Below are 27,215 nucleotides of genomic sequence, written 5' to 3'. Positions count from 1 at the left end.
AGAAAATTGTCGAATTGCTATTTCCGTTTTCGAGATTTCGATTGTTAATATTCGACATTGTTCCTTATTCTACGATTCAAATGCGAAAACATTATCTGTATAAATTTGCATAATCATTGATATAATCCGTTAATACCTATATTATCCTTAACACGTTGTCGAATCGATTTTTGGTTTTGCATTTAAACCAACCATTGAATCGTATACGCCTCGTGTTATCAGAATTAATAGTTTTATTTATGACACGTATGCAATATTTGTAATACAGCAGGAATCACGATTACCAAAATGTGGAAAAAAATGCAGAATTTAAGATACGCTGCAAAGAAGAAAGCAAAAATTTGTACTTGTATTTAAAGAAAAATTACTATCGCTTCGATGAAGAAAATTCAGAGTGAGACTTATAATGTTAAAGAATATGAAGAAAATGATAATTTAATGCGAATTAAAAATGTCATAGTGAAACGATATTAAAAGAAATCACACACTGCCTAATTTTGAAACATCAAATTCTCAATCTCTTTGTTCCAAATACGCAATCGCGATGAAACCAAACTAACAAATAAGGAACCTCGACTCAAAATGCATCAAACACAGCTAACTTTTATCTCCATAAGTAAATCATTTTACCAAATAATCCGTGGAATCTCGACGATAAGACAAATTACATCGACCACGAACATAGTTACGAAAGAGGACGTAATCTTGATTCTATCTATCCATTCCCTTCGACAATTATCTTGGACGATGACCGAATACCTGTAACCGATCGAAACAACTCGCTACGTTTCGTCGTGTATGTAACCAAATAATACGAATCCGATAGACGAATTAATTACTGGCCAGGCTTTCGTCCGCGTTGCGGGCATAAAATTGTTCCGCCTACCCAAATGACTGTCAACGAGATAGTCGTTCGAGTTACGGAAATTGCCCTCACTGATTACTCGCCGAAACGTGCCAATACACGCGTACGGTTTGTACGTCGCTAATCTTTGATTTCAGTGAATCTATATCATTGTTTTCTTTTTTTTAATTTTCTAACATAGTAAATAATAATACGTTATTCTTTTTTTCAACTCTTAAGGAATCTACATAAGATATATATAAGTGTAACGATGTCAAGGAATATTGAAAATTATTCACTGATCACGTGCAGTCTCGAAAGTGAAAAATGAACTGGAAAGATTAACGTAACGATTATGTATTATGCGTTATGTATTATTACTTATTAATTATAGATCTCTAAAGGAAAAAATGAAATTTAAAAAAAGTATTTCGTTCATCCAATAGAAATGAGTATAATTATCAATGCTTATTTATCGATACGATTTCCAAGAATACTTATGATGTAAGATATGTTTTTGTATGATAAGATATCTAAACGATATCGTTCATTTTCACAGCTAAATTAAATATAAATCGTTAAATATAAGTCGATTCATTGGATTGTCTAAATTGGATTGTAAATCAGAAGTGAAAATTAGAAGAACGAAGAAAATTCATGATATGAACAAATAACTTGATTAATACAATGCAACAACTTTCAACTTTCTCTCTAATCAAAAATTTTATTTCTTACTTTATTTACAAATCTCTCTCTAAATAATACATATTGTTGATTTGTACGCGTATTACAATTTTTAAATGCTGATACGAAATCCCGTGTATCTAAGATAAGAAAATTTACGATATCACCGACAACCTAATAAATTAAAAACTCTAAAAAAAAAAACTTTCCTCAATCACGAACATTACGAAAATTCCTGCCCGAAAAAAAACGCACAATCATAAACCAACACAAATTCGCATTCACGATCGCTCCACGATCTAATCTCCTCGGTCTAAGAAAACAAAATTCCCTCCAAAATTTTCCCTCCAACCACCTCGCCGTCCAACGTATGCCGTATTTTCTTTTTTCCCCCTTTCTTTCTTTCTTTCTTTCGCGTGATCGTCGCGCGAATTTAAAAGTTTCGTGGTCAAGCGATACGAGCGTGGACAATCGATTTCCAACTGTGGACGCGCGCGCCGATCGATGAGCACGCGCCTGGCGGCCGTCCTACGGGACGCGAATAGAAACGAACGATGACAATAGGCCATGAATTCCACCACGGTCTCATCTTGCAACACGTCGAATCTGCATTCCCATTTATATGGAAATTACGGAATCGCACGTTTGTCCAATCAATTAACGGGGATCGATCTTCTCCGCGAAGGAGGCGATGACGTTGTTTTACGAGGAGTGGGGAGGAGGAAGTCGGATGGAAATTCGTTGACCGGTCGTGCGCGAAGATATCGGGCAACGGGGAAGATATCGGCGGAAGGAGAGAAGTCGCTAGCCCCCACCGACAGATGTAACGAATCGCACTTTGAAAATTAGTTTCGAAACTGAGGCCGAGTTTGGTTAGTTTTTCTCCAGATTTCTCCAGGTGGATGAAGAAAAATTTCAAAGGTGGGACGGGTCTGAGATGGGCGTTTGTTTGGCCAAGTTCGGAGAGGACTTTGTGAAGGAGGGAGATTTTTTTCTTCTTTTTTAATGGATCAAATTGTAATTGCGAAATAACGAATAATTGATATTTTTTAGGAGAAAATAAAGAGAGGAGAGTTGAAGTTTTTTTTTTGGCATTTGTAGAAACTCGAATATCTTGAATAGTTCGAAGATTCGTAGATAATCAGAGATAATCTCTGAATTTATCGATAAATTTTAATAATTGATATATTTATTTAAAATGATACGATTAAAACGCATAATATAAAAATGGATCTTAGTTTTTAAAAATCTTGGTACAGAAAGAAAAATAATGACAAAATCACGGTTAAGAATTGTGTAACGCAATTAAATTAAATAAAGAGCAAAAGAAATTTGACGAAGAATCTTTCTTATGAAGAATCTTCTTTGCTATATTTGGTTCCAAGTTATTATCTCTTGAATGGACCTTCGAGAAGGTAATCGTTCATACGATACATTAAAAGCTACGTATAAAGGTCACCAAATTACAATATCGTGGTCTGCATTAATAAGCAGTCGATACCTTATTATTTTATATGCAACTCATGCTGATGATACTAATTTTCCACAGGTTACAAAATATTTTCTTGTACCAGGTTTGAATATTGAAACGTTTACTGACTTTATTTGGCGATATCCAATACATATTTGCTATACATTTTTCGATAAATGTGTTTTCTATCCGTATCCGTATCCAATCTTTCTCTCAGAATTCAATATTCGAGAAATCATTCGACATTTGTCTTTCTTACTTTCTTTTTTTTTTTATTTGCATATTACTTTTTGAAAAATATATTCGAATTTAGACGCAATAGAGAAGAATATTTTACTTATCGCGTGAAAGAAAATAGAATTATCATTTCAAAAGAATCGACAATGAAATGTACAACAATAAAGATAAAAATAAATTGAAAGAGAATTATATTCGTTAAAATATAGAAAGTCGCGCGTTCTCAAGAAAATTAATTTTGTTGAGAATTTCTTCTGAATTATCTCTATTATTATTAAATTTACCGCCATTTTACACGTAGAACATTTTAATTTTCAACAAATTAAAATTCATTCTTCAGAATCAAGCTGGAATCGATGCAGAAATCAAATTCTACGAGAAGCTAAAGTCTTTACATTTATGGAATACGAAATACTCGGCGATGCGTGTTGATGCAATAGTTTGAACCAGATGTCTCGCGTGTTTTCCCATTAAAAGAAATATTGGCACACACGTGTACATTTATTTCCACAAGACACGATACAATCCCAATAATATCTTTTTGATTACGATAGAAAAATAAAAAAAAAGAAATGAATTTCTTTTTCCTTTTCCTTGATAAATTAATTCCAAAATTGATTAAAATTTGCTTCGAAAAAGTAAGAATAAGATCGAATTGAACGTGTATATAATACACAATATTTTCAGGAACAAGTATTTTCCATTTCCTCCTTCGTCGCATTCCAACGAAACCAGAGATACGACCGCTTGATAACACCACAGGTGCGTTAAAAAAAGGTGCGTTAAGTTAAATCAAACCATCCGAACGACACATCGACCAAAAAAAAAAAAAGAAGAGAAACTGGTCAACACTTTTGGTTAAACCAAGATTCGAGCTCCTGATATCCTCCTGAACCAAGCATAAAACCAAACACGTGGCTTTGGAAAAATTGATTAAAAGGGAGATCGAACCAGTCTGATTCGGCAACAATACGGAGAATGGAAGAGTAACGATCGCTGGCCAACCTCGGACGAGAAACTCGTTTCACCGATATGTATCGGGTGTAAAATCAGTCGTGTTGAGCGCAACGCAACACGCGAGGCCACGTCGAAACACCATTCCATCGCGTCAATGGATACACAACGGATAGACGCGTTTCTCGTTTACATTAATTATCAATTGCGCTAAAAAGCGCCCCTCGCTTCCACCCTTCGTACCAGGGCGCTGCATATAACTCGTGGACGTGCTATTGTTCGCGTGATTAATTGTGCGTGAAACGAAACAAAAGGTGATTCAACACGTGCACGACTCGATAGCATAAGCGGGATGCATGACAAGGTGTTGTAGGTGCAAACTGGGCGGAGGAGGTTCTACGAAGATACGAAATTGGGGAGGAGAAAGGATGGGATGATCGAAGGGATTTCGATCGTTGGACGATTGCGCGAGAATTGTGTGCGAGCCAAGAGGGTTATTCGAATTGGAAGTTTAACATTTCCCTTTTGTCATGAAAATTCTTCTTTCCACGAATGGAGTAACGAAATTGATTCAGGATTGAAGAAATTGAGCTTAATCTTTCGAAACGAAACTTTCCAATGAAATCTTGTAGTTCGATGTGATATGCATGAGTCGTGTTGCGAAAATTACAACAAATTCTACAATTCTTGTAAATATTTCCTTATATGGGATATAGTGTCCTATTGATTTGAAAGTTTAGGAGGAAGTAAATATCTATATATGTGATATACAAAACAATTGACCCGACTGATATCGATAGCAGAATACTATAATGGAATATTTATGTTAAGATTTGAAATAGATTCTAATATAGACATATTTTTATCTAACTTCGATTTCTTTTCAACGAATACGATAAAATCATTTCATTTATAAAACATACTATAAATGACATATTATTATCGTGAAAAATATCGCGAAGTTTTAATCGTTATTTTCACTTAAATAATTTATCGTGATAAATGTGTTGTGCTAGTCACGAGAATCATTTTGACATCGTAATAATTCTTACTATTGCAATATTATTTAAAAATTAATTTCATCGTGATATTATATACATCAATATCTCTATATATATATTATTCTACGACATATATATAATAATAATGATAAAATAATGAAATCACAATTAATAATTTTATAACGCGTAATACATTAAAGCATGAAAATTGAACATTAAGATGTAATGGAATAAAATAATTATTCTCGATTTATCCTTCACTGCTATATTTTTTCCATTCCCAAGAAAGAGCGAAAAAATTTTCAAAATTCACGCCACGTTTCAGAGCGCCATGCTCTCATATTCCAAGAGATCAAATAAAACATTCCCTCCAAACGGAAACACAATAAAGCACAGGGACAAGTGCGCGGAGACAATATGCGCGAGATTACAACTCCGCGAAGAGAAAACCGAATTACTTTCCAAGCTACCCAAAGAACTTAATCTAATCTCGCTTCAACTTCTTCAAATATCTATTCATCCGACGAAACAGTGTTTCGTTCCAACGCTTCGAAAACGTGTCATCGTTGCCTCCTAACTTTCAATTCGATAATCAGAACACGAGTTTAAAGAGGGAACGAGAGAAAGAGGGAGGGGAAAAAAAGGGAGAAGGGGAGGAAAAGAGAGAAAGAGAAAGAGTACAGGGAAGAGACTAACGAGTTACCCGACTAATTAGCCAATTTCGTTGCGTCGCGTTCACGGAAGATAAACGAATAATCCTGCGGATGGAAAAACTCGAAACTGCTTCCACTTTATCAGTTACTTATGCAAATTTGCCCGTCAAACATTGCGCACATGCATTCGGAGCAAGGTTGCCACACTCGCTCCACCTTCGAAATTTTATCCATACCGTGGAGGAGGAAGTTGGAATTTGAAATTTGCGAAAATTTCTTATTAAACGCTTCCGATTGTGTTTACTCACGGATAAGAGTACGTATTGTTGATAGTTTAGACTTAGCGCTCGCGGAAGTATGGCACTTTGAAATAATTAGACGATAAATTCGGTCGAACGTGTTTATCTGCAAGGTGGTTTTTTTTATTATCAATTGTTCTACATACGTGAGATTAGGATTCGTTACGCGATAATCTGTTGAAATAATTATTATATGGATTTATGTATCGTTTATATCGGTGTTTTCTAGATTAATTTAGAAAACTATAATTTCGCGATTCGCGTTATAATTTTTCTTATGATAAGAATTTTCAATCACTCATAAATATATTGAAAGCTACGTTCTAACTTTGTACAAATATTTTTTTCTCCTATTTCGCTTTTTAGAAATTAAATTTTAATTCGATTTTATTCGATTTTGAATTTTGGTTAATAAAATCATATTGCGTGCATACAAATTACACTTGCAGTTCCTAGTTTATTTATATTTCTTTTATTATTTTAATAATTAATATAAACTGTTACTTTTAAATTTAGTTAGTTGTAGTTTAGTTAGTTGTTTGTAAATTTCTATTATCTGCTGAGAATAAAAAAAAAATAAATAACACGCGGAAGTATCTAAGTTTATGGACAAACAGGGAATGAAATTTTATTGGTGTAACTTTTTTTTGCTAAATAGGGTCGTTGATGTTTTGAGTTTTTTTTTCTCCCCAACTATTTTATTTTTAAAGTAAAGTCTTAAACATTTTACCTTGAAGAATTTTACCTTAAAGAATTAAAAGAATTGTGATAATGTTTAGAAGATATTAGAAAATATTTCACAATTTAAAATTCTTTTTTTTTTAATTTTTAAAGTCCAGGATAATAGAAATAATTACACTTAAACGTATAATATATAATTAAATAACATAATCACACGAATAATTACCGATTCAACTTTTTTAAGAGCAATTAAAACATTGAATAATTCTTTCTCTCTTGCATCATAATATTAAATTATACTTAATTGAAATATAAATGAAATTTTTAATTTTCATTTTCAGTGAAGAATTAAATAAGGATTAAATAATAATAATAATAATAATATCTAAATATTCTTCACAAGTGAGAAATAAATTGCAAGATAAAAGTTTTTAATCTTTATATGTAAAAAATCTCTGTTTTCTTTCGGAACAAAAAAGCTTTCTTTTGAACGATGTGAAAATAAAGTAGATGATAAGGAGACGAAGAGGAAATCAAATATTTCGATCAATAAAATATTTTTATCGTCATCACCAAGGAATGTAAATGATTTAACTATTTCGATCGTTTTAATTTAATAACATATACTCTCTATGCAGGATAAAAGTCTACTATAAATAATAATTATAAATTATAACAATGTAAACTAATAATCACGGATAATTAAACAAGACAGAACGATAATCTTTTGTTTTTTATTTCAATACGAATTTTCAAACAACATTTACAAGCATCGATTGAATCTCCCTCAATATTATATAATCCATATCACCGAATTTTTTCCACTTCTTTCCAACTCGACGAGATCGATAATTTAACGATCTTTTACTAATCGTCTACCTATATTTTTCCATAAATATATCCATAAATAAAAGTATATCAATCTAGCTATACGCATAAATTCTCCTCACACACTACCTTCATCCTCGAGATCAATCTTCATCGTTACGAAAATCTCTTCGCTATACCTTCGGTGTATCCACCTACATAAACCTATATCCACGCATGATCGCTTCACCTCCACGCTCTCACTTTATTAGAGAGCCCGTTCTCCAGAAAATGAAGCCCACTTCCGATCCTATCCTTCAGTCACGTTCGTCCCAAAGCCGCGCCAGGATCGCCGATGACGCTAATCGATTCAGGGTCGAGGCGAACCCGTGGCAAACGTTTGTCTGTGCGTCCGTGCGTCTCGTAGAGCGTGACAAACCTCACGAGAGAAGATCAATGGAAAAGAGGAGAAATCGGCGATACAGATAGGTAATTCTGTGAACAACCGGGTGAGAGAGATGGAATCGGAAAAGCGGCGCGATCGTAACTCCGTGCAACCGTGACGCGAGACATTAATCGCTGCCACGTGCTACCTATTTGTCTTCGGCAGGCCACGTCTACCTATATACCGTGTTTCTATGGTTTGCTCGATGTTTGAACGAAATCTTAACGAGGCTGTTTGTATCTGGTATACGAGTGGAGTTGTTGGACCACGGATTTCAAAGGTTTACGATCGCGGTATGAAGGAATTTTTGACGCTTTCGTCGTTTGTTCACGTAATTAATAACTGAGATGTTTCTTTGAAAATTTTAATCGTTTAGTGGCGATTATAATATAAATTTTGTATACTTTTAAATATATTTTTTATATCGGCTAGAATTTATATTGATTAGAATTTTCAAAAATTATTTTTAAGGAAATTAAATCCCAAATTAAATTACGTTTTATAAAGATATATATTGATATTTATTTTTATAAATAATAAGGCATGAAAAATTGATTAATGGAAAATATATAGTGTGGATTCTAATATCGGATGATCTCTAAGAAGAAATTCTTACTTAAATACTTTAACAAATTTAATTTATGCCTGTTTTATAGCTTGAAGAATTTTTTTAATTTCTAAGAGTAAATATATTAGAATTTTCTTATTTCATAAATCAATGTATACTCATTAACTACAAGTCAACGATGTTGAATTTTCTTCGAAAAGTAATCATTAGAATACTTTTTCACTAATTATCTTTTTAATTATCTTTTTCCATTTAAGAATAATTTGACTAATGAATAACAAATCCAAGGCTATCGTAGAACAAAGTTTATCGAGTTTCAACAGAAACACACATTCAATCAAATATACTTCAAAATTTTACTCTTACTTATATATTTATAAACTTAATGAAATTTAAAAATAAAGTTTATTTTTAGCAAAGAAGAATTTCTTATTTTTTTTCTTGCTATCTATGTTATCTACTCAAAACTTTGAGCTACAGATACTTTGAGATATAATTTGAGTAATTTCATTCGGTTAATCATAATATTTGCAAACATGTTCAATAATTTATAGTTTCTACACGAAGAATTCTACCAAGATTTATGCTTATCTATATTTGCTCGATTAGCTTTAGGCTGTTTGAACAAAATCTCGAAAGTCCTATTCCTAAAGATTATACAAACACTTATTACGTCCTTGAGAAATTATACTTCATCTAAAATAGTATCATCAACGATTTAATTACAGAAATTTTACGAAATAGATCGTGAAACTTTTGGAAATTTATCTAATAATATTCTTGGAATAAACTATTTTTTTTTATGAATATATACATCATAGATTAAACTCTAATGTTTATAATTTAAATTCCTTTAAATAATTTCGATTCCAAATTTACACATTATAATTATAAAAAAAATATGTCATATTTATCTAATATCTATATCTATATCAATAATCTAATATCAATAAATCTATTGATATTTGATTATGCTCAATATATTATTATTTCGAATAATCGAAATAACTACCATGAACGAATCAAAATTTTTTTTTTAAATTTATTTACCATCACTCCAAAATTTCTATGATGTGAATATTTTTCATATGTTTAATCGTACAATCGAAAGTTGATTAACAAACGAATGCTCGATCGGTGTGCCACGCGATCGACGGAAATTTTAACGAGCGACCCACGCGGGAACAGTGTGCGCAACAAGATCACTGTGATAAGCGTGTTTTTCTACGTGGCGCGCGACGGACACTTCGCGCAAGCCGAATTCCCTCGAGAAATAAAAATGGTATCGAGAACGCGACAAGCTGACATATAAACACCACTTCCTAGCACAGCAACTATGAAATGCGTGATTGAATGTAATAAAAGCGCAACCATAAACTTGCTGTCGCTACGAATCTACAATTGTCGCGTTACACGTTTTTTCCCTTAATTTATAAACCCTTGATGATAGAATTACTCGCGACACGCGTGAATTTATGAAAATTGAAATTAAATTTCAATTGTGATAAGAAGAGCGAACAGATAGATTCCGAAAAAAAAGATAAAGAAAATATTAATCGATAAATTTATTCGAATAAAAAGAATTGATAAAATTGAATGACGATAGAATTCAAATTTAAAATATAACGAAACATATGGTCCGAAATGAACGGAAAAAAAAACATGTAAGCAAGGTCTTGTTTACTGTAAAAGTAGCATGACATTTGAGCAAGGTTTTCAGGTTAACATTGAATATAATCATAAGAAAAAGAAGCGTTACTGATTCGGTTTGTGTCCTCTCTTAATTGACTCGCGTCGTCTTAATATCCGTTTTTATCAAACGACGAAATATTTTATAGAATGCGACAATCGTGCACCGTACTGATTGTCGCATACAGTTTGACAGGTCGAATTGACAGATTTCATCGGATGTCGTGAAATCGGCGGGAATGACCGTGAAATAGACAGCCGGCATGCCGGATGGATTTATAAAATTTTATTGTTACTCACCAGATGAAGCACGGTGTTGACAACTTCCCGATTCGACACCTGTCCCACTTCGATCAGCCCGATCAGCACGGCGAATTTCAGGCTGTCGTTCATCGCCATCGCCACCACCTCCTCGGGCCGTTTAATGTCACTGAACGGTGGACTTTTTATGTCCGCCATCGCGACGGTTATTTAAGCTGACAACACGTTTTCCTCGCGAGGAAAATCTACGATAGTTTACACAGAAACCGTCTTATAAACGAGAGCTTTTCCTCGTCACATGATAATACAACACAAATTGATCTGCCATGTTAGAAAGTAGACACTGTTATGAGGAGTTTGCCAGTACGGCAACGCGAAACACCCTAGCGACGCGGTCGCAGTACCAACACTAACTGAGCTTGTAAATTCCTACCTGAGCGGCGTGCGCCACTATGGTGGGGAGATGGCGGGATTTATAAACTACTTAATACAAATTTGAAATTGTATGAATAAATATTATAGAAAAGTTTATTTATTGAAAGATACTGATAATATCACAAGAAAACAGAATGTAAATTTCAACGCCAAATAATTATGAATTGTTTATATCAAATTAACTGTCAATTATATATATCAATTTTTTTCTACATTATTTAATTTATTGGTTAATTTAAATGTCTATCAGTAAAATTGTTGGTTAGTTGAAAATAATCTCAAATAATATTGATTAAATACGTATGAAAAATTTGAAAAATATTGTGTTACATATTTATAAAATCATTTTTATACATAAAAAAATAATTGCAAAATAATAATTGATATATTTCTTTGATTTGCTTTTATCTCTTATGAATAAGCATTGTAAATTATGATGAATAATAATATATATATGTACGTTATTACAGGGAAGTATAGATTGAGTAACGCACGCGTCATTAGTAGTAAAAATGGCGTCCGCAGATGTTGAGCGTGCCAAGGTAGGTGTCATTTTTTTTAAATTTTGCACCGGTATTATATTTTATTTAGCTATTATTTCTACTGAAAGAAATTATATTTAAGTGATCTTTTTTATATATAAACATAAAACCATTCTTTTGATGACATATATTTAATGTTTATAGTTTATAGGGCGTTGGTTCTCTGTCATAACAACAGTATTCTTAATGAAGTATTCCGTATATGGATTGTACTGCTAATTTCCGGTCAACTTATTATCGTTAATACTTTTCACCATATATTTTCATTACCTATATATTTTCAGATGGAATCTACCATACGTAATTTAAAATTATCTGGTCATGTTGGATTTGACAGTCTTCCAGATCAATTGGTGAATAAATCAGTTCAGAATGGATTTGTCTTTAATATTCTTTGTATAGGTAGGTAAAATATTATATTATAATTTAATATGAATAATGAAAATTTTTATAATTAATGTTTATAATTGTTCTTTTACAATAGGTGAAACTGGTCTTGGAAAGTCTACCCTTATGGATTCTCTCTTTAATACAAGTTTTGAATCTACTCCAAGTTCACATAATCTTCCTGCTGTAAAACTCAAAGCCCATACATATGAATTGCAAGAAAGCAATGTTAGATTGAAACTTACTATTGTTGATACAGTTGGATATGGAGATCAAATTAACAAAGAAGATAGTTTTAAAGCAGTTGTTGATTATATAGATGCTCAATTTGAAGCATATTTACAAGAAGAATTAAAGATAAAACGATCTTTGGCAACTTATCACGATAGTCGTATTCATGTTTGCTTATATTTCATTTGTCCAACTGGACATGGGTGAGACATATAAAATGATATAAAATATTTCTTGTATAAAATTTATTATTTTTTTTTAATGCTTAAATATATAATTTTTATTAATATAATTGTAGTTTAAAATCAATTGATCTAGTCTGTATGAAGAAACTTGACACAAAAGTTAATATTATACCAATTATTGCTAAAGCTGATACAATATCAAAAACAGAATTACAAAAGTTTAAGGTATATACAGAAATGATAGCAATATATAAATATATTTATACATTACAGATTTTATATTGTATTATAAAATTTTTGTTTTAGACAAAAATTATATCTGAATTACAAAATAATGGTGTTCATATTTATCAATTTCCTACTGACGACGAAAGCGTCGCAGAAGTAAATACTAGTATGAATGCTCATGTACCTTTTGCAGTAGTTGGTAGCACAGATTTTGTTCGAGTCGGAAATAAAATGATGCGTTCTCGTCAATATCCATGGGGCACAGTACAAGGTAAAATTAAAAATTGTTTAGTATTATTAAAATATATGATTCATCTATTCATAAAATTCATTCTTTTTTTAGTGGAAAATGAATCCCATTGTGATTTCGTTAAGTTGCGCGAAATGTTGATAAGGACAAACATGGAAGATATGAGAGAAAAGACGCATTGTCGCCATTATGAATTATATCGTAGAAAGCGATTAGAACAGGTTTCATTAATATTATCATAAATTAAATATTTCTATAAACGATTTAATATATAATTATAATTATATTTATAATTATGATTTACAGATGGGTTTTAGTGATGTTGATAGTGAAAATAAACCAGTTAGTTTTCAACAAACTTGCGAAGCAAAAAGATCTATACATTTACAAGAACTTCAACAAAAAGAAGATGAAATGCGGCAGATGTTCGTGGCCCGAGTAAAAGAAAAAGAAGCTGAATTAAAAGAAGCGGAAAAAGAGGTAAAACTATTTAACTATTTAATTTTTTTTTTTAACATATCTATTCTATAATATAATCTTATTTATATATTTTTAGCTTCATAATAAATTCGATAAACTAAAAAAAGATCATACAGAAGAAAAGAAAAAGCTGGAAGAAAGTAGAAAGAAACTCGAGGATGATATTTTAGAATTCAATAGGCGAAAAACTCAATTCGCTCAACAACCTCAGCATCACACATTAACACTAGGTAAAAGCAAAAAAAAATAAAAACTGACATTACTATAAATAAATGCGACATTTTGTATCTCTATATATATGACTATTATTATTTTAATCGCGTAACAATCAATTACTAAAATTGAAATTAAATTATTCAATATGCCCAAACATTATAATTTTTATTGTATTTTTACGCATTTCTTTACTTATAGATTAGATATCAGACTGATTATTATGACAAAAGTGATTTTTACCAAATTTAATTTTTTGTATTAACATGTGCACCTTAAAAAAAAAAAATAAAAATATATTTGTTACTTACAAATACATTCATTTTAATTAATTATTATATAAATATCTAAAAGATTCATAATTAAATATTTTATTGTTCAACAAAATATAACAATTAACATAATAGTATCATACTTAAATAAAACTAACATTATTAGCGGCATATGTATGTACGTTATATGAAATATACGAACTAGTTATGAGTTACTTTCACAAAAGCATGTTTTGATTACTAACATTAAGTAAAAAAGTGGAATATGCGATATATAACAATATCACATTACGAATTATGAAAAAATAAACAAGATATGATTTTGAGGATAGTGTCAAAGATACCTATCGTGCAATGAAATATTTATAATTTCATTCATAATTAAAGTTCATTTCACTTTTCAACAAAAAATATAGCATTATATAAATGAATTTACACGATAGCAACTAATATAAACAAAACGCATGGTATTATATCCACAAATATAAAATTTCGTTTGACGAAAAATATTTTAAAATATTCTCCGTCGAATTAAACAGGTACATACAACTTAACCGTAGCATATACATATACTTATCAAATAACGCATTTTTGATAATAATAATATAGTATGGCGGAATAGTTTCATTCGCGCGTAGTAATAATGACACTATGAAAAATAATAAATTTGCTTTTATCGTTACATTTGCAATTGATTCTGTTATAATTTACAAATAAATACACTTTGCAAATAAAATATGTAAAGAAGGAAACAGATATGTAGAGAACGATTACAGACTACGCGTCGAATAATAATTTAAAAAAAAATAACACTATGGTACAAAATCAATTTAGACGAGAGAAAGGAAAAGGTCTAACAAAACAAAAAGCTCTGAACGACAACGTTAATAGCCTCAACGTGCCGACATTGCTCGTCGTATATTTCTTTGCTTTGGTATTCCTTTGCACACTGTGTCCTTGCATTTCTGTGAACCGAATAAATACACATCGCCTTGTAATTTCGATACAATACGTCCTTTGTTACTCCTTATCCTACGTATTTATTATAAAAGTACAAAACATATATTATGGCAGTTATCGTAAAGCATTTTGCATGTTAGCCGATTTAATATGTATCGATTATGTGCCAAAGTGTAAGAATTATCATCAGGGTCGGTAATTATAAGAATAATGTAAAAAGTTAGATTTTTATTTTAATAATGAAAAAAGTTCAAAGATATTCTTTGAACATGAAGTATAATGATATTTCGAGTCAATTTCTTGACACGATTATTTTATAATAATCTAACGATAAATACTTAAATATTTTAAGCGTGCGATTAATCCATTTAACCGACCCTGTTTTTTTATTTATTATAATCTATGTGCCTTACATTGTTTATTGCGAAAAATATTTAAGTGCACTACGAGATTCACCCATATGGGCCGCAGCAATGACCAAGTACAAATAAGTAATTATTATCGTGTATTCCTTTTTTCTCGTTTGTCCATAAAATAGGCAGAAATCCCGCAATCTCTTAAACGATTATCTATCCCTTAAAGTTTGCATTTTTACAAAAGACGGAGTCGTTCGATCAAAAAGCACAATTTCCTGTAATTCTATTTAGCCTGATAAACATCGATTTAAAACATTACCTGAGTCCTTAATTGCACTTTCTTCTAATTATACGCATAGATCGACTTCGAAACTGAGGCAAATTGTTCGAGTCGCAATGGACAGACTGTTCACCGTTACCTTCGATATTCCGATAAACTATTATTGCCCGTGGTCGTTTCGACATATATGTATACCATTACAAACTTTGGTCATTGCGGTATTACGACTACCTCTACCAGGTGCATTGCCCTCCCATCTATTTCTGTTAGATAACTTCCAAATCAAGCGTTAATATGCCTATCATCCGTGGAATGCGTAACACTTAAACGTTTACGAATTGAAAGGCAAGTCTTTGTATTTCTAAATGAACAACTTACGCGAATATATAAGGAAATATATAAATAAACGCAAGTCGTATTTTTATACGTACATGTATAGTACATAGCTCGTAATATAAACACAAAATATAACCTTATATGAGTGTATAAAAAAAACGAGTGAACGTAAATAAATCTATACAATATACATATTCGTCAAGATTTATACATATATGAAAATGAAGGAATATCAAGGAATATCGTTTCCTCGATATTAAAGAAAGATGACATATTAACACGCTTGTTAGAACATACGTGAATTGTTAGTGCTTCCCAGGCGTATTAAATGTAAGAAAAAATAGTGCCATCCTCTGTATAATTTATACATATGTGACAGATAATGGTGTACACAAATCTGTAGTGTATGTATATAAATCATAAGAGTAGCACAGAGATACATTGGCTGATAGTTTTTCGAATCCGAAAAAATCCTCAACACACTATAGACGATAGTTGGAAAGAAGGAGGATATACCGTTTTCCAAAAATGCTAGTGACTTTTCTTTACTCCATAAAGAATTCAAGCATGCATATGTTCGATCTATCAGCTTGGTATCCTTGCAACCTCTTATGCTTCAGAAACAGAAACGCGGAACGAGAGTTGACCCTGTCGAACGTGTTGTTTCTCTACTTGTACGAAACGAACCAACAACAGCAATATGAACGTGAAGTGGCGTGGATTTATAACAGGCACTGTGCTTTTAGGCTAGCGGGCCGAGACGGATTCCGGCGGAGGACTGCGATACTTGGCGCGAATGGGAAGAAAGTTGGTGTGCTTGTTGCCGTGAGGAGAAGGCGGCGTGCTCGCGTTGAGAGTCCTCACCTGACAAGGGTCGTGCCTCGCCAAGAAATGTTCCAAGGTGTCCCAACCCCCGCCTACTCTGACCATCATGTGTCTCCCCTTCAAAAGCTGCGAACAAGTCGGATATTTTTATATTATACATAACTAGGAACGCGCTTTCGATTCCAACGAGTTAAAAAATGCAAGAAGTTTCTTCCAGATTCTTTTCTTTCGTTCATTCGCAATTTTTTAAACTTTATTTATTTATTTAAACGATACGAATATCGTACGTACCCTGATGAAGACATTTCGCCCAGCGATATGATACCGTCCTTCGCCAACCTTTCGCACCTTCAGTTTGGAACATCTCTCGGAGGGGCACTGGCAAAGTCTCTGCACGGCCTCTGTAGCTCTTCTTACCTAAAAACGAGCGAGCATGCCATATCACGATGTAAAAGTTGGCCACGGAATCGAGGCGACGTATTTTTACGTTCCGACAGACGAAGAGTGATCGTCCGTCACCCTGAGATAAATCGGTTCGACGTGTCGCGGGGAAAGTCGATGCAAAGACCTCTCGGAACATCCGCTCCGTTGCATGTAGGAATCCGACACGCGAGGATCCACGAGCGTACAAACGCATACGTGAAAAAGCTTAAAGCGATCGTTCGCCTCCATTGTTTCTCTCCCTTTCTTCGTGGCCGGCATTCATGGTGAACGTGACACGATGCAACTTGCTCGTGTGCAGTAAATTGCACGCTCGTGGTCAATGTTACAATGTTACCTGTATTTCTTACGTAAGAAATGCAATTAATTTTTTCGAACGATGTAGAGCACTAATTTTAACACTTGAGATAAAATGCTTGGTATTATGTGTCAATTAAACTACAGGCAAGGAAAAAAATGGCGACCATTATTCGTTGGTTAATAGAGGGTTTTGCACTTGTTGATTAATTTTTGAACGAATGATTCTTGAGCAAAGTTAATTATGATGAATGCGATATTTTGAAATGAACAATTTTTTATATATTATAAAATATATAATAAAAAGGAAAATGCAATAGGACGATTTCAACTGAATTTATTTTGATTTTTTCTATTGATTTAATTTCTGGTATTTGAATGACTTTCAATAGTGAAAAGTATTTTTAAACCTGTCTCGAGAGATTATTGAAATTGGATTACGTGTACTCGAGTAAATTGCTGTTTTATTTATAGTTTTCAATATAAGAATTAATAGAAAGTAATCGATGCATGAATAGTTGAATCAATAATGGTAGGAGTCGATAAACAGAAAATTTAATTGAAATTCGTCATTAATAATTTAAAACCCCCGTTAAAAAGAAATGTTCATATGCTGTTACGCTATACCATTGATAAAGTGTTGCATTTTAATTCATAAAATTTACGATTCTAGATATGTATCGGTATAATTACTACGAGAATGAAAGAGTTCACTTTTAAAAAAAAAAAAATCAGAATTTCTCGATTCACAAACGAATAAAATAAACACAGTAACGTATATGTTCATTTTCCAAGCTTACAGTTTTACAATTTTCTTCTCGCGAGTCATTCTTATCGAATGAAAAAAAGTCGGCTTCGATCACCGTACCTTGCGATCGAGTTCCGTTATTGGACCCGTGTGCTCTGGTGGCTCGGCCGGCGAGGGCAAAGGTGAACTAGTCGGCGATGGAAGCTCGTCCGGATCCTCCGCGCTTCCACGTGACCAGTCATCCTCGGTCGTGTCGCTCGGTTCCCCATCGCTACCTTTTGGTGGCCCATTATCGCTCATCGACCTTCTCATTTCGGGCTCGTGCGTCACACCGTTGCTCGGATCCAGCCATCCTGTCGCCGTCAACGCGACTTCTGATGCTGAACTGCAAAAATATCCCCCGAAATTGGGTTGAAGAGCAATCTCGAAGAGGATTCTTTTGCCCCCTTACCTAAATTTCAACCACTAGAGACTCTGAATGAATCGAGATATTAATCAGAAGCACTCTCGAGAAACTCTTTTGTCACCAGATTTTTTCTCACACACATTTGCCTCGTATTCGCGTCACGTCTCTTTTTAAGATCATTATTATTATTATTATTATTATTAGAATGTAGATCACGATTTAAAATCGAATAAAAAAAAAAGAAAATCCTGCTTTTTCTTTTCTTTATATCTAGCTGAATCTCGATTCGTATGGATTCGTTTTTTATTTGACAAACACTAGGAATCGTATATTATCACTAATTGTGTAATCTTCTCTTCGGAGACAAATATACAATCAAGTATCAATTGCACGGTAACAACCTTGTCAAGAACAGAGGATATAAATGGAATAGGAAATCAAAACGCACGTACCTGCTATGTTTGATCTTCTCTGAAGGAGGTCTGGGCGTTGCGGTCGGTGACGGTGATTGAAACTGCCAAGAAACCAGACTGCTGCGGGATATACCGCTATCAGACAGACAGTGAAGATCTCGCTCTTGTTCGGCGGCGATTTCCCTCTCGAGCTGCACGAGTCCTGGTGGTTCGACGGAATACCTCGACGCGAGTCGGGCCACTTCCAACAGGCACAACACAACGTTTCTCGGCTGTCCATGTAGAACTTTAAAATTAAAGATGATTAAGGAACATAATGTAATACTATCTGTGACACCATATTTTTAATGCGCGTTTCGCAGATAAATAGAAACGTAACGTTAAATAGAAAGTTTTATTCGATGGAATGGGATATTTTTAATGTGGAGAGTAATCCTTTAATTGTTAAAAATCACATGTTATTTAACTTTTCAGACTCTTTCGGAAATTTATACCAATATGAGAGCTCGATACCATTACTTATTGCTCTCAAAGAGCATCCCTCTCAGCTTATCGTGTCCCTCGAGTGTTTTGCAACTTAATACGATAAGCGGTGAAACATATGTGAAGAACTCGAAGAAGATGAAAAATCGAATTTTCTTTAACTATTCCTCAAAAAAATAGGAGCTTAAATAAGAAATTTATGTAATAGATAATATCGTTAAATTGATAATAAATGATAATACACGTGGTAATTTGTACATTTTTGATTTTAAATTAAAAAATAGAAATCGTTTGCTTAAAAATCGCTAATTAAGAAAGAATTAAAATGCATTTAACTCGCAATGCAAGTTTTTATCAAATTAGATATTTATTTACGATACACTGATTTAGAATGTATCAAAAAACGGTTTATACAGTAACCGGTTATATATTTATTTATAAGAAACGAGAGAAATTATTGGAGCATAAAAATCGTTACAATTCGCATTCAAAGTCAGGTGAAACGTACAGGTTGAAAAAAAAATTTCTATTTTAAATTTATTATCCAGAATTATCTTATTTGAAAATCAATGTATCACTTTGTTACACTATTTACATAATATTATTTAATACGCTATTCATAGGATAAAATCGCAAGTCAGCCTAGAAACGAGTGAGAATTTACGACCGTCTCATCTACCCTAGAGGGGAAAAAAATGTAGACTCTATTTACAGAACATAAGCGGTGACACCCTCGACCTTCTTCAACTCCAATTGTAATTGATCAATTCAGCCTACATTTCGTGGTACATCTCATTTATTCATTCAAGTAGATCACTTTAACCAAACGAAATGCTCTTTATATTCGTCTATAATAAAATTTTAACTACATCTATTCCAGGGAAACGGGGATGAATATTCAAATAATCGAAAAGAATATTTTCTTTTTTAATCGAAAAGTAAATCAAAATTAAAAAAAAAAAATAATAATATTTTAAATACGAGAACTCTGTTTTTTTAACGGAGATTCAAATAAATTCATTCTTGAGCTTTTAAAATCCATTTCAATTATTTCCTCGAACCATTTATTTTTGACGAGCCACGGATTTGTAAAGTGTCAAAAAAAGAAAAAGCTTTGTTCTACGAAAAGTACATTTCTGATGATTTTACGTTTCTAGCTCGACGACGAGGCTCTGACACGAAAATCTAGATTCACGGTTTCATGTTCTAATGGAGAAGAATTTCAAACACAACGTGTTCCACAAAACGAAACAAAGACGAAAAAGAGAAGCTCCGCCATTATATTTGTCCAACTGTAACTGAGCTGCATTTTAGGATCTATGTCCAGATTGAATTTAAGCAATCAGCGACATTCTATTTCAGGTATCATACCATTGAATTGATAAGTAAATAGAAATCTTTTTCATCGTATTAATATTAAAATATCTATTTCGATAAGAAAAAAAAATAATGAACTGTTTATCATCCACTTAATATTATAATCTTCATTCACTTTTTTTCATGACATATCAAAAAATATAATGAAATTTTCATAATAATATATGTATAATGTGACACTTACACTTCTACGATTCTCAGTCCGCCACATGTGAGAAACGTGTGTTATTAATAGAATCTGTATTAAATTAACTCTTGACACGCCATGTGTGTTTCTTCGTACAAAATACACATTAACATATCATTTAAAATCCTGCTTAACATTATCAGTATTAGATATTGCGTTAGTGATTGAAATAAATATAATTATCATTGAAAAACACTTTCGTGATTATTTACATTATGACTATCGAAGAGGAAAGATACTAAAGATACCTATCTAAAGGAATACAAAGCTTCACTAGCTCCGAAAGTTCGAATTTATCAGAAAGTAGAAGAAAGTAAATAACTTACTCTCTTAATCAAATCCGCACAAAAAAGTCGAGAGAAAAAATTAATATCGAAAGCAAAAATAAAAACAAACTTCTGTATAAATTCACTTTCTAATCTCTATAAGAAATAGCCTTTGTTTCCTTGACGTCATATATCAACACTGCACGAAAAATCCTCGACATAAAAAAATTCTAACAAAGAAATCCGCCATCTTCACAGATCCATACTCTTTTCATACTTTTTCCAAACATTCGCGCCCACTATCCATTCCCTTCGATGTGAACCGATTTTTACGCAATCCCGAAACTCCTCCGCTTCCGGTGATGGTTGCAGCACCAACACTTATTGTTTTTTCGTTTCGAAGTCGGTGGAGCGCGAAGGGGAAAAACGGTTGTTTCGATCGTTTCCACCGCGAGACACGAGATTAATTCGCGCCGATCGCTCTCCTTTCGCGGCCGCTTTGAATTTGCATGAGCCACGCGCGGCAGCCAGCTGGCGTAATTGGCGGGATTTCGCTTTTAATCGGCTCGAATATGGTCGAGCTGCTGGTCGTGGCGAGGGTGTTGATACACGGGACGAGTCGATTCGGGGAATTAAGATTGATTAGGCGAATCTTCCTTACCGAGATCGTCGCTCTCGAATAGAAGATTCTCGTGCACGCCCAGACGCCTGCAGAATTGTATAAAGTTCTCCATGTTGTCGCGGGAGAAGAAACTGCGACGCGCCGCGTTCTCCCAGCAACGACCTTTTATCACCGGTAGGGGCTGAAAAGTTGAAGGGAAAAAATTAATAAGGATGTGATAAGAATAAGTAAAAGTTGAAGATAATGGAATGGGGAACAGTTGTGGAACCATCGAATACTCTATTAACATATAAACTTTTTATAATCGAAATGTTTAATATCTTAAAACTTTAATATCTATGTCTCTAAATACGATGCTAATTATCAAAAAAAAATTGTTTTTCTACAAAATAAAAATACAGAGAGAGAAACGGTTGTTATAATAATATTTGGTAAATTTTTTCCAATTTTCAATGGAATTAATTACGATGATTAAATTTAAAAGAAAATGCAACTGTACGGAGAATAAGTCAAAAAATAGACACAAAAAAAGAGATCAAATAAAATCGCACTTTTAGATTTCGATCAATACCGATTCACATTCGTATCCAATTTTCGAGCCACTTAACAAAAGAATTACTCACCCCTTTCGCTCTTCCAGCGTCGATCGCCGTCCTCGCCTTTTCCTGTATAACCCTCGCCAGTCGACACACCACCACGCCATTGTCCAGAGCGTCGAAGAAGTTGTCTCCCGATACAATTTCAGAGTCTGAAACGTGGAAGAAAGAAGGGGAAAAAAAAAAACGATCGTAAGTCTTTCACCGTTATCCACACGAATGCAAATTTTTGTTGTTCTTCTCGTGGCTCTCGAAACACGTTCTCGTGGAACGACATATTAATCTTCGCGTCTGCTCAACGTATTGCGTAAACGGTCACTCGAAAGCAGTCAAGAGCATCGACGAAGTGGCGTCATTGTTGGGAACAATGGGGCGATCCCCCTTTTAGTTCCCCGAAGTCGAATTCTTTTCGACGAAACGAGGGTGAATTCTCGCTTTGTCGCGGAATTTATCGCGTACAGGTTCTCAAGGAAAGAATTTTAAGAGGAATGGAACTCGTGAAAACTTGTCGACAATTTTTCAATTCATCCAATAATTAATAAAAGTCCATTTATTTTTTTAATTTTTACAAAAGTGTATAAATACAATGTAACAACCCTTGCGTAAATTATATCGAATTAAATCGAAATGCTACTCCGTGACTATTCCCCCATCTTTGTTGCCAATGGCCAATTCGTTATCCATCGGTTTCTTCCAATTATAAATTCGAAAAGGAATCGAGAGTTCGTCACAGTGCTGAAAATCCAATTTAGCGTCACTAACCGCGTGGAAGGGAAAGCGAATTAACCCTCGAAAGGCGTGTTGACGCGCTATCGCGGCTCATCAAAGGCGACAGAGGTCTTCGAGATGACACGAGCATCAGAGGACGTGAGAAACCTTTCGATCGACCGCTTCAGATTTATCAGCGGCAACCGTTCGAGTTCGATCCGCCTTCGTATTCCTCCTTCGATCCTTTCCACTTAGCACACCTTCTCGCGTAGCACACATCGCTATATATTGGGCCACGAAAAATTGAAACGATGCCGTAAGTGACTTCGCGGTGGCATGCTCGGTCAACCGAGGAACGATCTAGCCGAGACACTCTCACGATAGACCAACTCGTGCGTGACTGAACGAAATCATTTCAATTTCGTTCGCCGGGTTGTAAACGGGATCAAGGACGAGATTTTTCGAATTGGCAGCTGGAGCAATTTGATGAATGTATACAGGGTGAACCTCCTAACTTCGTATAAACATTTCAGAGATGAATTTATCAAGAATAGAAGAGGATAACTATCTTATTTTTCTCAATAGAAGCAACGATGCAATAAGCATCTTGGTCCAAGTTAATATACATTGATATTTATATAAAAGGAGCATGCAATTTCGAACTAATTTTAGTTATCTACACGCATTTATACATTTGTACCTATACATATAACCTAATCGCAGTATATAAGAAAATATTTCAAAGCAAAAGTGAAAATGAAGACTCACCCTATATAGATACAGGGCGCGCAGAGAGAATACAACACGTAAATGCACCCACGTTTCTCCCACGCTGTTGTTATAGATCGAGAGACGGGCAGGGAATCTAAGGAAAAGCCGATTGGGCCGCGACACGATCCGTGCCACGTATATAGATATAGGTGGGATACGATGGGAAATAGGAACTAGGCTGGGCTGACGGAGCGATAAAGCCTCGTAGATACGGATGGTAATGAGAACCAGCATCGTTGCTCGTGACTCGACCCGGTAACAATAGGGTTGCACCCGGGGCAGAACTGGAAAAAAACTGTTAACGGGCGGGCTTACGGAGTAAAGTCCATCACACGTTGCTCCTTGTACAAGAGACACACGTGCGCTTTCCGTGTGTCTCTTCCCCCTCCTCGTGTTTACCGCGCGTATACACACGTACGTGCAATACGGCGCGCGTACACAACGCGTTCGTACGTGACGGTTATGTGGGATCTGGCTCGCGAATATCGTTCGAATATGGCCGCCGAGAGACACAATGCGAGCGAAGCGAGCTCGTGATAACGACGATTTCGCGGGACGTCTAACCCTCGCTCGATCTTGCGAAAGATCACGAGGCGTATTCGATCGATAGGCGACTCGATCACCCGGAACCGCGGTGGCGCGGATCTAATTTATGTTCGACGTTGTATAAAGGGGAGGGGAGGCCAATAACGCGGCGGCGCCGTTTAAGGAAAAGGAGGGTATTCGATAATTAGGCTGTAGGAATTCCGTGTGAATTTCGATGCGGGGTGAATGGTTTCATACAATAAATGGTTGGATACAGTGAATCTATTATAATAAGGTTTTGTTTTCTTTCTTTTTGTAAATGTAATTACATTATAGATGGAAAAAATGAATATATATATAGTTTTTGTCAATTTTGATTCGCTGGTTAATGAATAAATATCATAAGAATTGTGATCTTGTGAGATTGAGCGCAAATATTTATAATTTCTTTTACGAAACGCAAGAGAAAAATTCATCCTATACTTTAAACGTTGCTGCAACGTATCTCATAAAAGTTATAGATATCATAAACTCGGGCGCACCTTTTCACACAATGACCCATATTTGATATATCATAATATAGCAGTGTGGTTGATGCAATCGACTTGGAAATTATTATGCACCAATAACAATGTTGTATACTTTCAATATTGTTGTACATACGTATTGAATCTGGAATGAAAATTGAGCAACTGGATGGACAACTTATATGGAGGTACAATTTTATGACCTTGTTATAAAAAGTAAATGCTTCCGACAAATTCATCCATCTTTCTTCCCTTGGATGGTCTTTAATAACACGATGATTATGCATAACGATAACAAGCTCACAGCTTGGCCTCCATTTTCTTCGTATCCTTGATACGCTACCCTTCGATTTTAACATTCGACCTCTTTATTCCGATCCTTTTTCAGAATATTCCGCAGATGTCGTCCTTGGCATTGTTCGATCGATGCATTAATTCGAACACGATACATTACTGCAATAACCAGTTACCATAAAACACGCTGCGACAACTTTTATTTCATCATTATCGGACCCCACACAGTCCGTCCCCGAACAGAGAAGAGAATGAAAAGAATGCAAGAGCGCAATGGAAAAATTCATTTAGGGGAAATATGTTTTCTGTCATTTCTTGCACGAAGGTATCCTAGAATTTGTCATTTCTCGAAGCGAAATAAAAGCATTGAATGGATATTACTTATGTAGGTAGGTTGTTACCGTTCGGAAGAGTTCTATTATGGTTCTTGCGTGTACGGCGGTGTGAGAGTGGTTTTATTCTCCGTATTTTTCATGGGGTTATTAGTTATTAAGCTGCATTCATCAAGGAAAGCACGGATCCTTTATACTGTTGATCGAAAATGCACGTAGACGCCAATGTGAACGTAACGTTATTGTGAAATATTCGTAGGGATATGAGTATGAAATATAAGATGGAATATAACAGGTTTAAGATTGATGAGATTTGAAGTAATTTCTCAAGAGAGGTTTCTTGTACATTTTTTCTTTTTTAAGAAACAGCGTTTTCCAATCGTCCTTAAATTGATATTTAATAACTAATCATTCTTTCAAAGAGATTTCTCATTTGTTGAAACACCAATTATGACAATTCCTATTCAAGCAAGAAACTTCTACTTTGAACAGTTCGTTATAAATGGATAATCAAAGGAACAAATTGCACAAATTTTTAAAAATTTCTCAGAAACATAATAAAAAGTATATATATATATCCGAATATATCCGTTTCGTGCTCAATTTCGCAGATGAACTCGGAGATCTGACTCGTACGATTCACGGTTCGGTAGAGATCCATGCCCCGTGCCGAACGAGCGACCCATTCGCAAACATTCCCTCGTTCTTTCAACCCGTGATCCCACCGAGCCCTCCTCCCATAAGCGCGAGCATATTCGTCTATGCGTACACTATACGCCCATTATGCGTAATGCGGCTTCAGGTAGCCGCGATGCAGGGAGAAGAAGTGGCACGAAGGAAGAGGGGTGCCCGGCCAACTTCCGGTTGAGTCAGACACCCGGCTGCAGTCGGCCCAGACACCCAGGGTGTGGGTCGAAAAGTCCTATCTTTTCGCATTACTTTAATAATCGTGGCTAGGAAATAATTCGGATTAATTTTTCAAGTGATAGATTAAATCGTTCCATTCAGATGTTTATCGACGCTTTTAGATTCGCAATCCTGTCGTAATAAATAAGATTGACATAAATCGCCCCTTCCTTTCAAATATCCTTATAATTATTACAATGCACTTTTTTCATAAGAGATTAATTCAGAAGAATTATGTTCAAAAAAGGAAAACATTATCGAGATCCTATTCGAGGGTCGCGATCCACAAGTACGGGAATCCAAAGCGTAGGTTGGTTTTTGCGAGGACTTAATGGAATGAAGATGATGATGATTCACGAAAGGCTGACACGTGTTAAACAGTGGATGATTGAAATCGTGTGGGACAGAGACGATGATTGTTTCGTGGATAAGATTATTCAGAATTGTTGGATTTAACACGGATAGTTGTTCGAGTTGTACATAGTTTAAATAGCTTTGTATAATTGGAAAAACGTTTGCCTCTTCCTCCAACGCAACATTGTGCGAAACGTGTCGTTAATCTTTCGCGTCAACCTTGAATGACCAAATCGAGAATCGTTTCTAAGATTCTTAAATGTTCCAATTAGTTAGGACAAATCACTTTCTAATTACATCGTTCAAACTATAAATAGGATCAAATCGATTCTTTTTATAGCGATGAATTATTTTACAAAAAGCTATTTTTCAAAAAGCTTTACACGAA

The 27,215-nt window shown here is 34.2% G+C and overlaps 3 protein-coding genes across 9 annotated transcripts in view; 1 reads left to right on the top strand and 2 right to left on the bottom strand.

Annotated features, from left to right (window-relative positions):
- LOC107993727 (neurobeachin) overlaps positions 1-11,005 on the bottom strand; it is a 429,179-nt gene extending 418,174 nt beyond the window's left edge. For 2 of the 3 annotated variants that reach the window (XM_062076304.1, XM_062076305.1), the window contains exon 1: positions 10,634-11,005. In XM_062076304.1, the coding sequence (XP_061932288.1) occupies positions 10,634-10,792 (159 nt within the window). In that variant the 5' untranslated portion in view covers positions 10,793-11,005. The remainder of the gene's footprint in view (positions 1-10,633) is intronic. The other variant, XM_062076310.1, reaches the window with a different exon arrangement.
- LOC107993730 (septin-2) lies at positions 7,951-17,631 on the top strand. 2 transcript variants are annotated; one of them, XM_062076323.1, is made up of 10 exons: positions 8,102-8,120; positions 11,500-11,571; positions 11,856-11,973; positions 12,056-12,392; positions 12,488-12,599; positions 12,681-12,873; positions 12,946-13,073; positions 13,159-13,332; positions 13,409-13,562; positions 16,496-17,631. In XM_062076323.1, exons 2-10 carry the CDS (start codon positions 11,542-11,544, stop codon positions 16,498-16,500), a joined length of 1,251 nt encoding a protein of 416 aa, XP_061932307.1. In that variant the 5' UTR covers positions 8,102-8,120; positions 11,500-11,541; the 3' UTR covers positions 16,501-17,631. The 2 variants fall into 2 exon arrangements, with proteins under 2 accessions (XP_028520601.1, XP_061932307.1); XM_028664800.2 differs by lacking the exon at positions 16,496-17,631 and having other exon boundaries at positions 7,951-8,120; positions 13,409-13,859.
- LOC107993729 (growth arrest-specific protein 2-like) overlaps positions 13,901-27,215 on the bottom strand; it is a 33,660-nt gene continuing 20,345 nt past the window's right edge. For all 4 annotated transcript variants that reach the window (XM_017050317.3, XM_017050318.3, XM_017050319.3 and 1 more), the window contains exons 3-8: positions 22,438-22,562; positions 21,854-21,995; positions 18,919-19,165; positions 18,181-18,445; positions 16,866-16,991; positions 13,901-16,700 (exon numbers count right to left, since the gene is read on the bottom strand). In XM_017050317.3, the coding sequence (XP_016905806.1) occupies positions 16,497-16,700; positions 16,866-16,991; positions 18,181-18,445; positions 18,919-19,165; positions 21,854-21,995; positions 22,438-22,562 (1,109 nt within the window). In that variant the 3' untranslated portion in view covers positions 13,901-16,496. The remainder of the gene's footprint in view (positions 16,701-16,865; positions 16,992-18,180; positions 18,446-18,918; positions 19,166-21,853; positions 21,996-22,437; positions 22,563-27,215) is intronic.

Source organism: Apis cerana, linkage group LG6 (genome assembly GCF_029169275.1).
Source record: "Apis cerana isolate GH-2021 linkage group LG6, AcerK_1.0, whole genome shotgun sequence".
In the NCBI taxonomy this organism is placed as follows: Eukaryota; Metazoa; Arthropoda; class Insecta; order Hymenoptera; family Apidae; genus Apis; species Apis cerana.
The sequence above is the reverse complement of the archived record's forward strand: the minus strand, read 5'-3'. Positions and strand labels throughout refer to the sequence as shown.

What these genes read in the sequence shown, in the direction of transcription:
- LOC107993730 (XM_028664800.2), top strand. Translation starts at nt 11,542, where the DNA reads ATGGCGTCCGCAGATGTTGAGCGTGCCAAG. An exon ending in CTTTAATATTCTTTGTATAG is followed by an intron (nt 11,974 to 12,055) that starts GTAGGTAAAATA and finishes CTTTTACAATAG; the next exon opens with GTGAAACTGGTCTTGGAAAG. An exon ending in TAAAAGAAGCGGAAAAAGAG is followed by an intron (nt 13,333 to 13,408) that starts GTAAAACTATTT and finishes ATATATTTTTAG; the next exon opens with CTTCATAATAAATTCGATAA.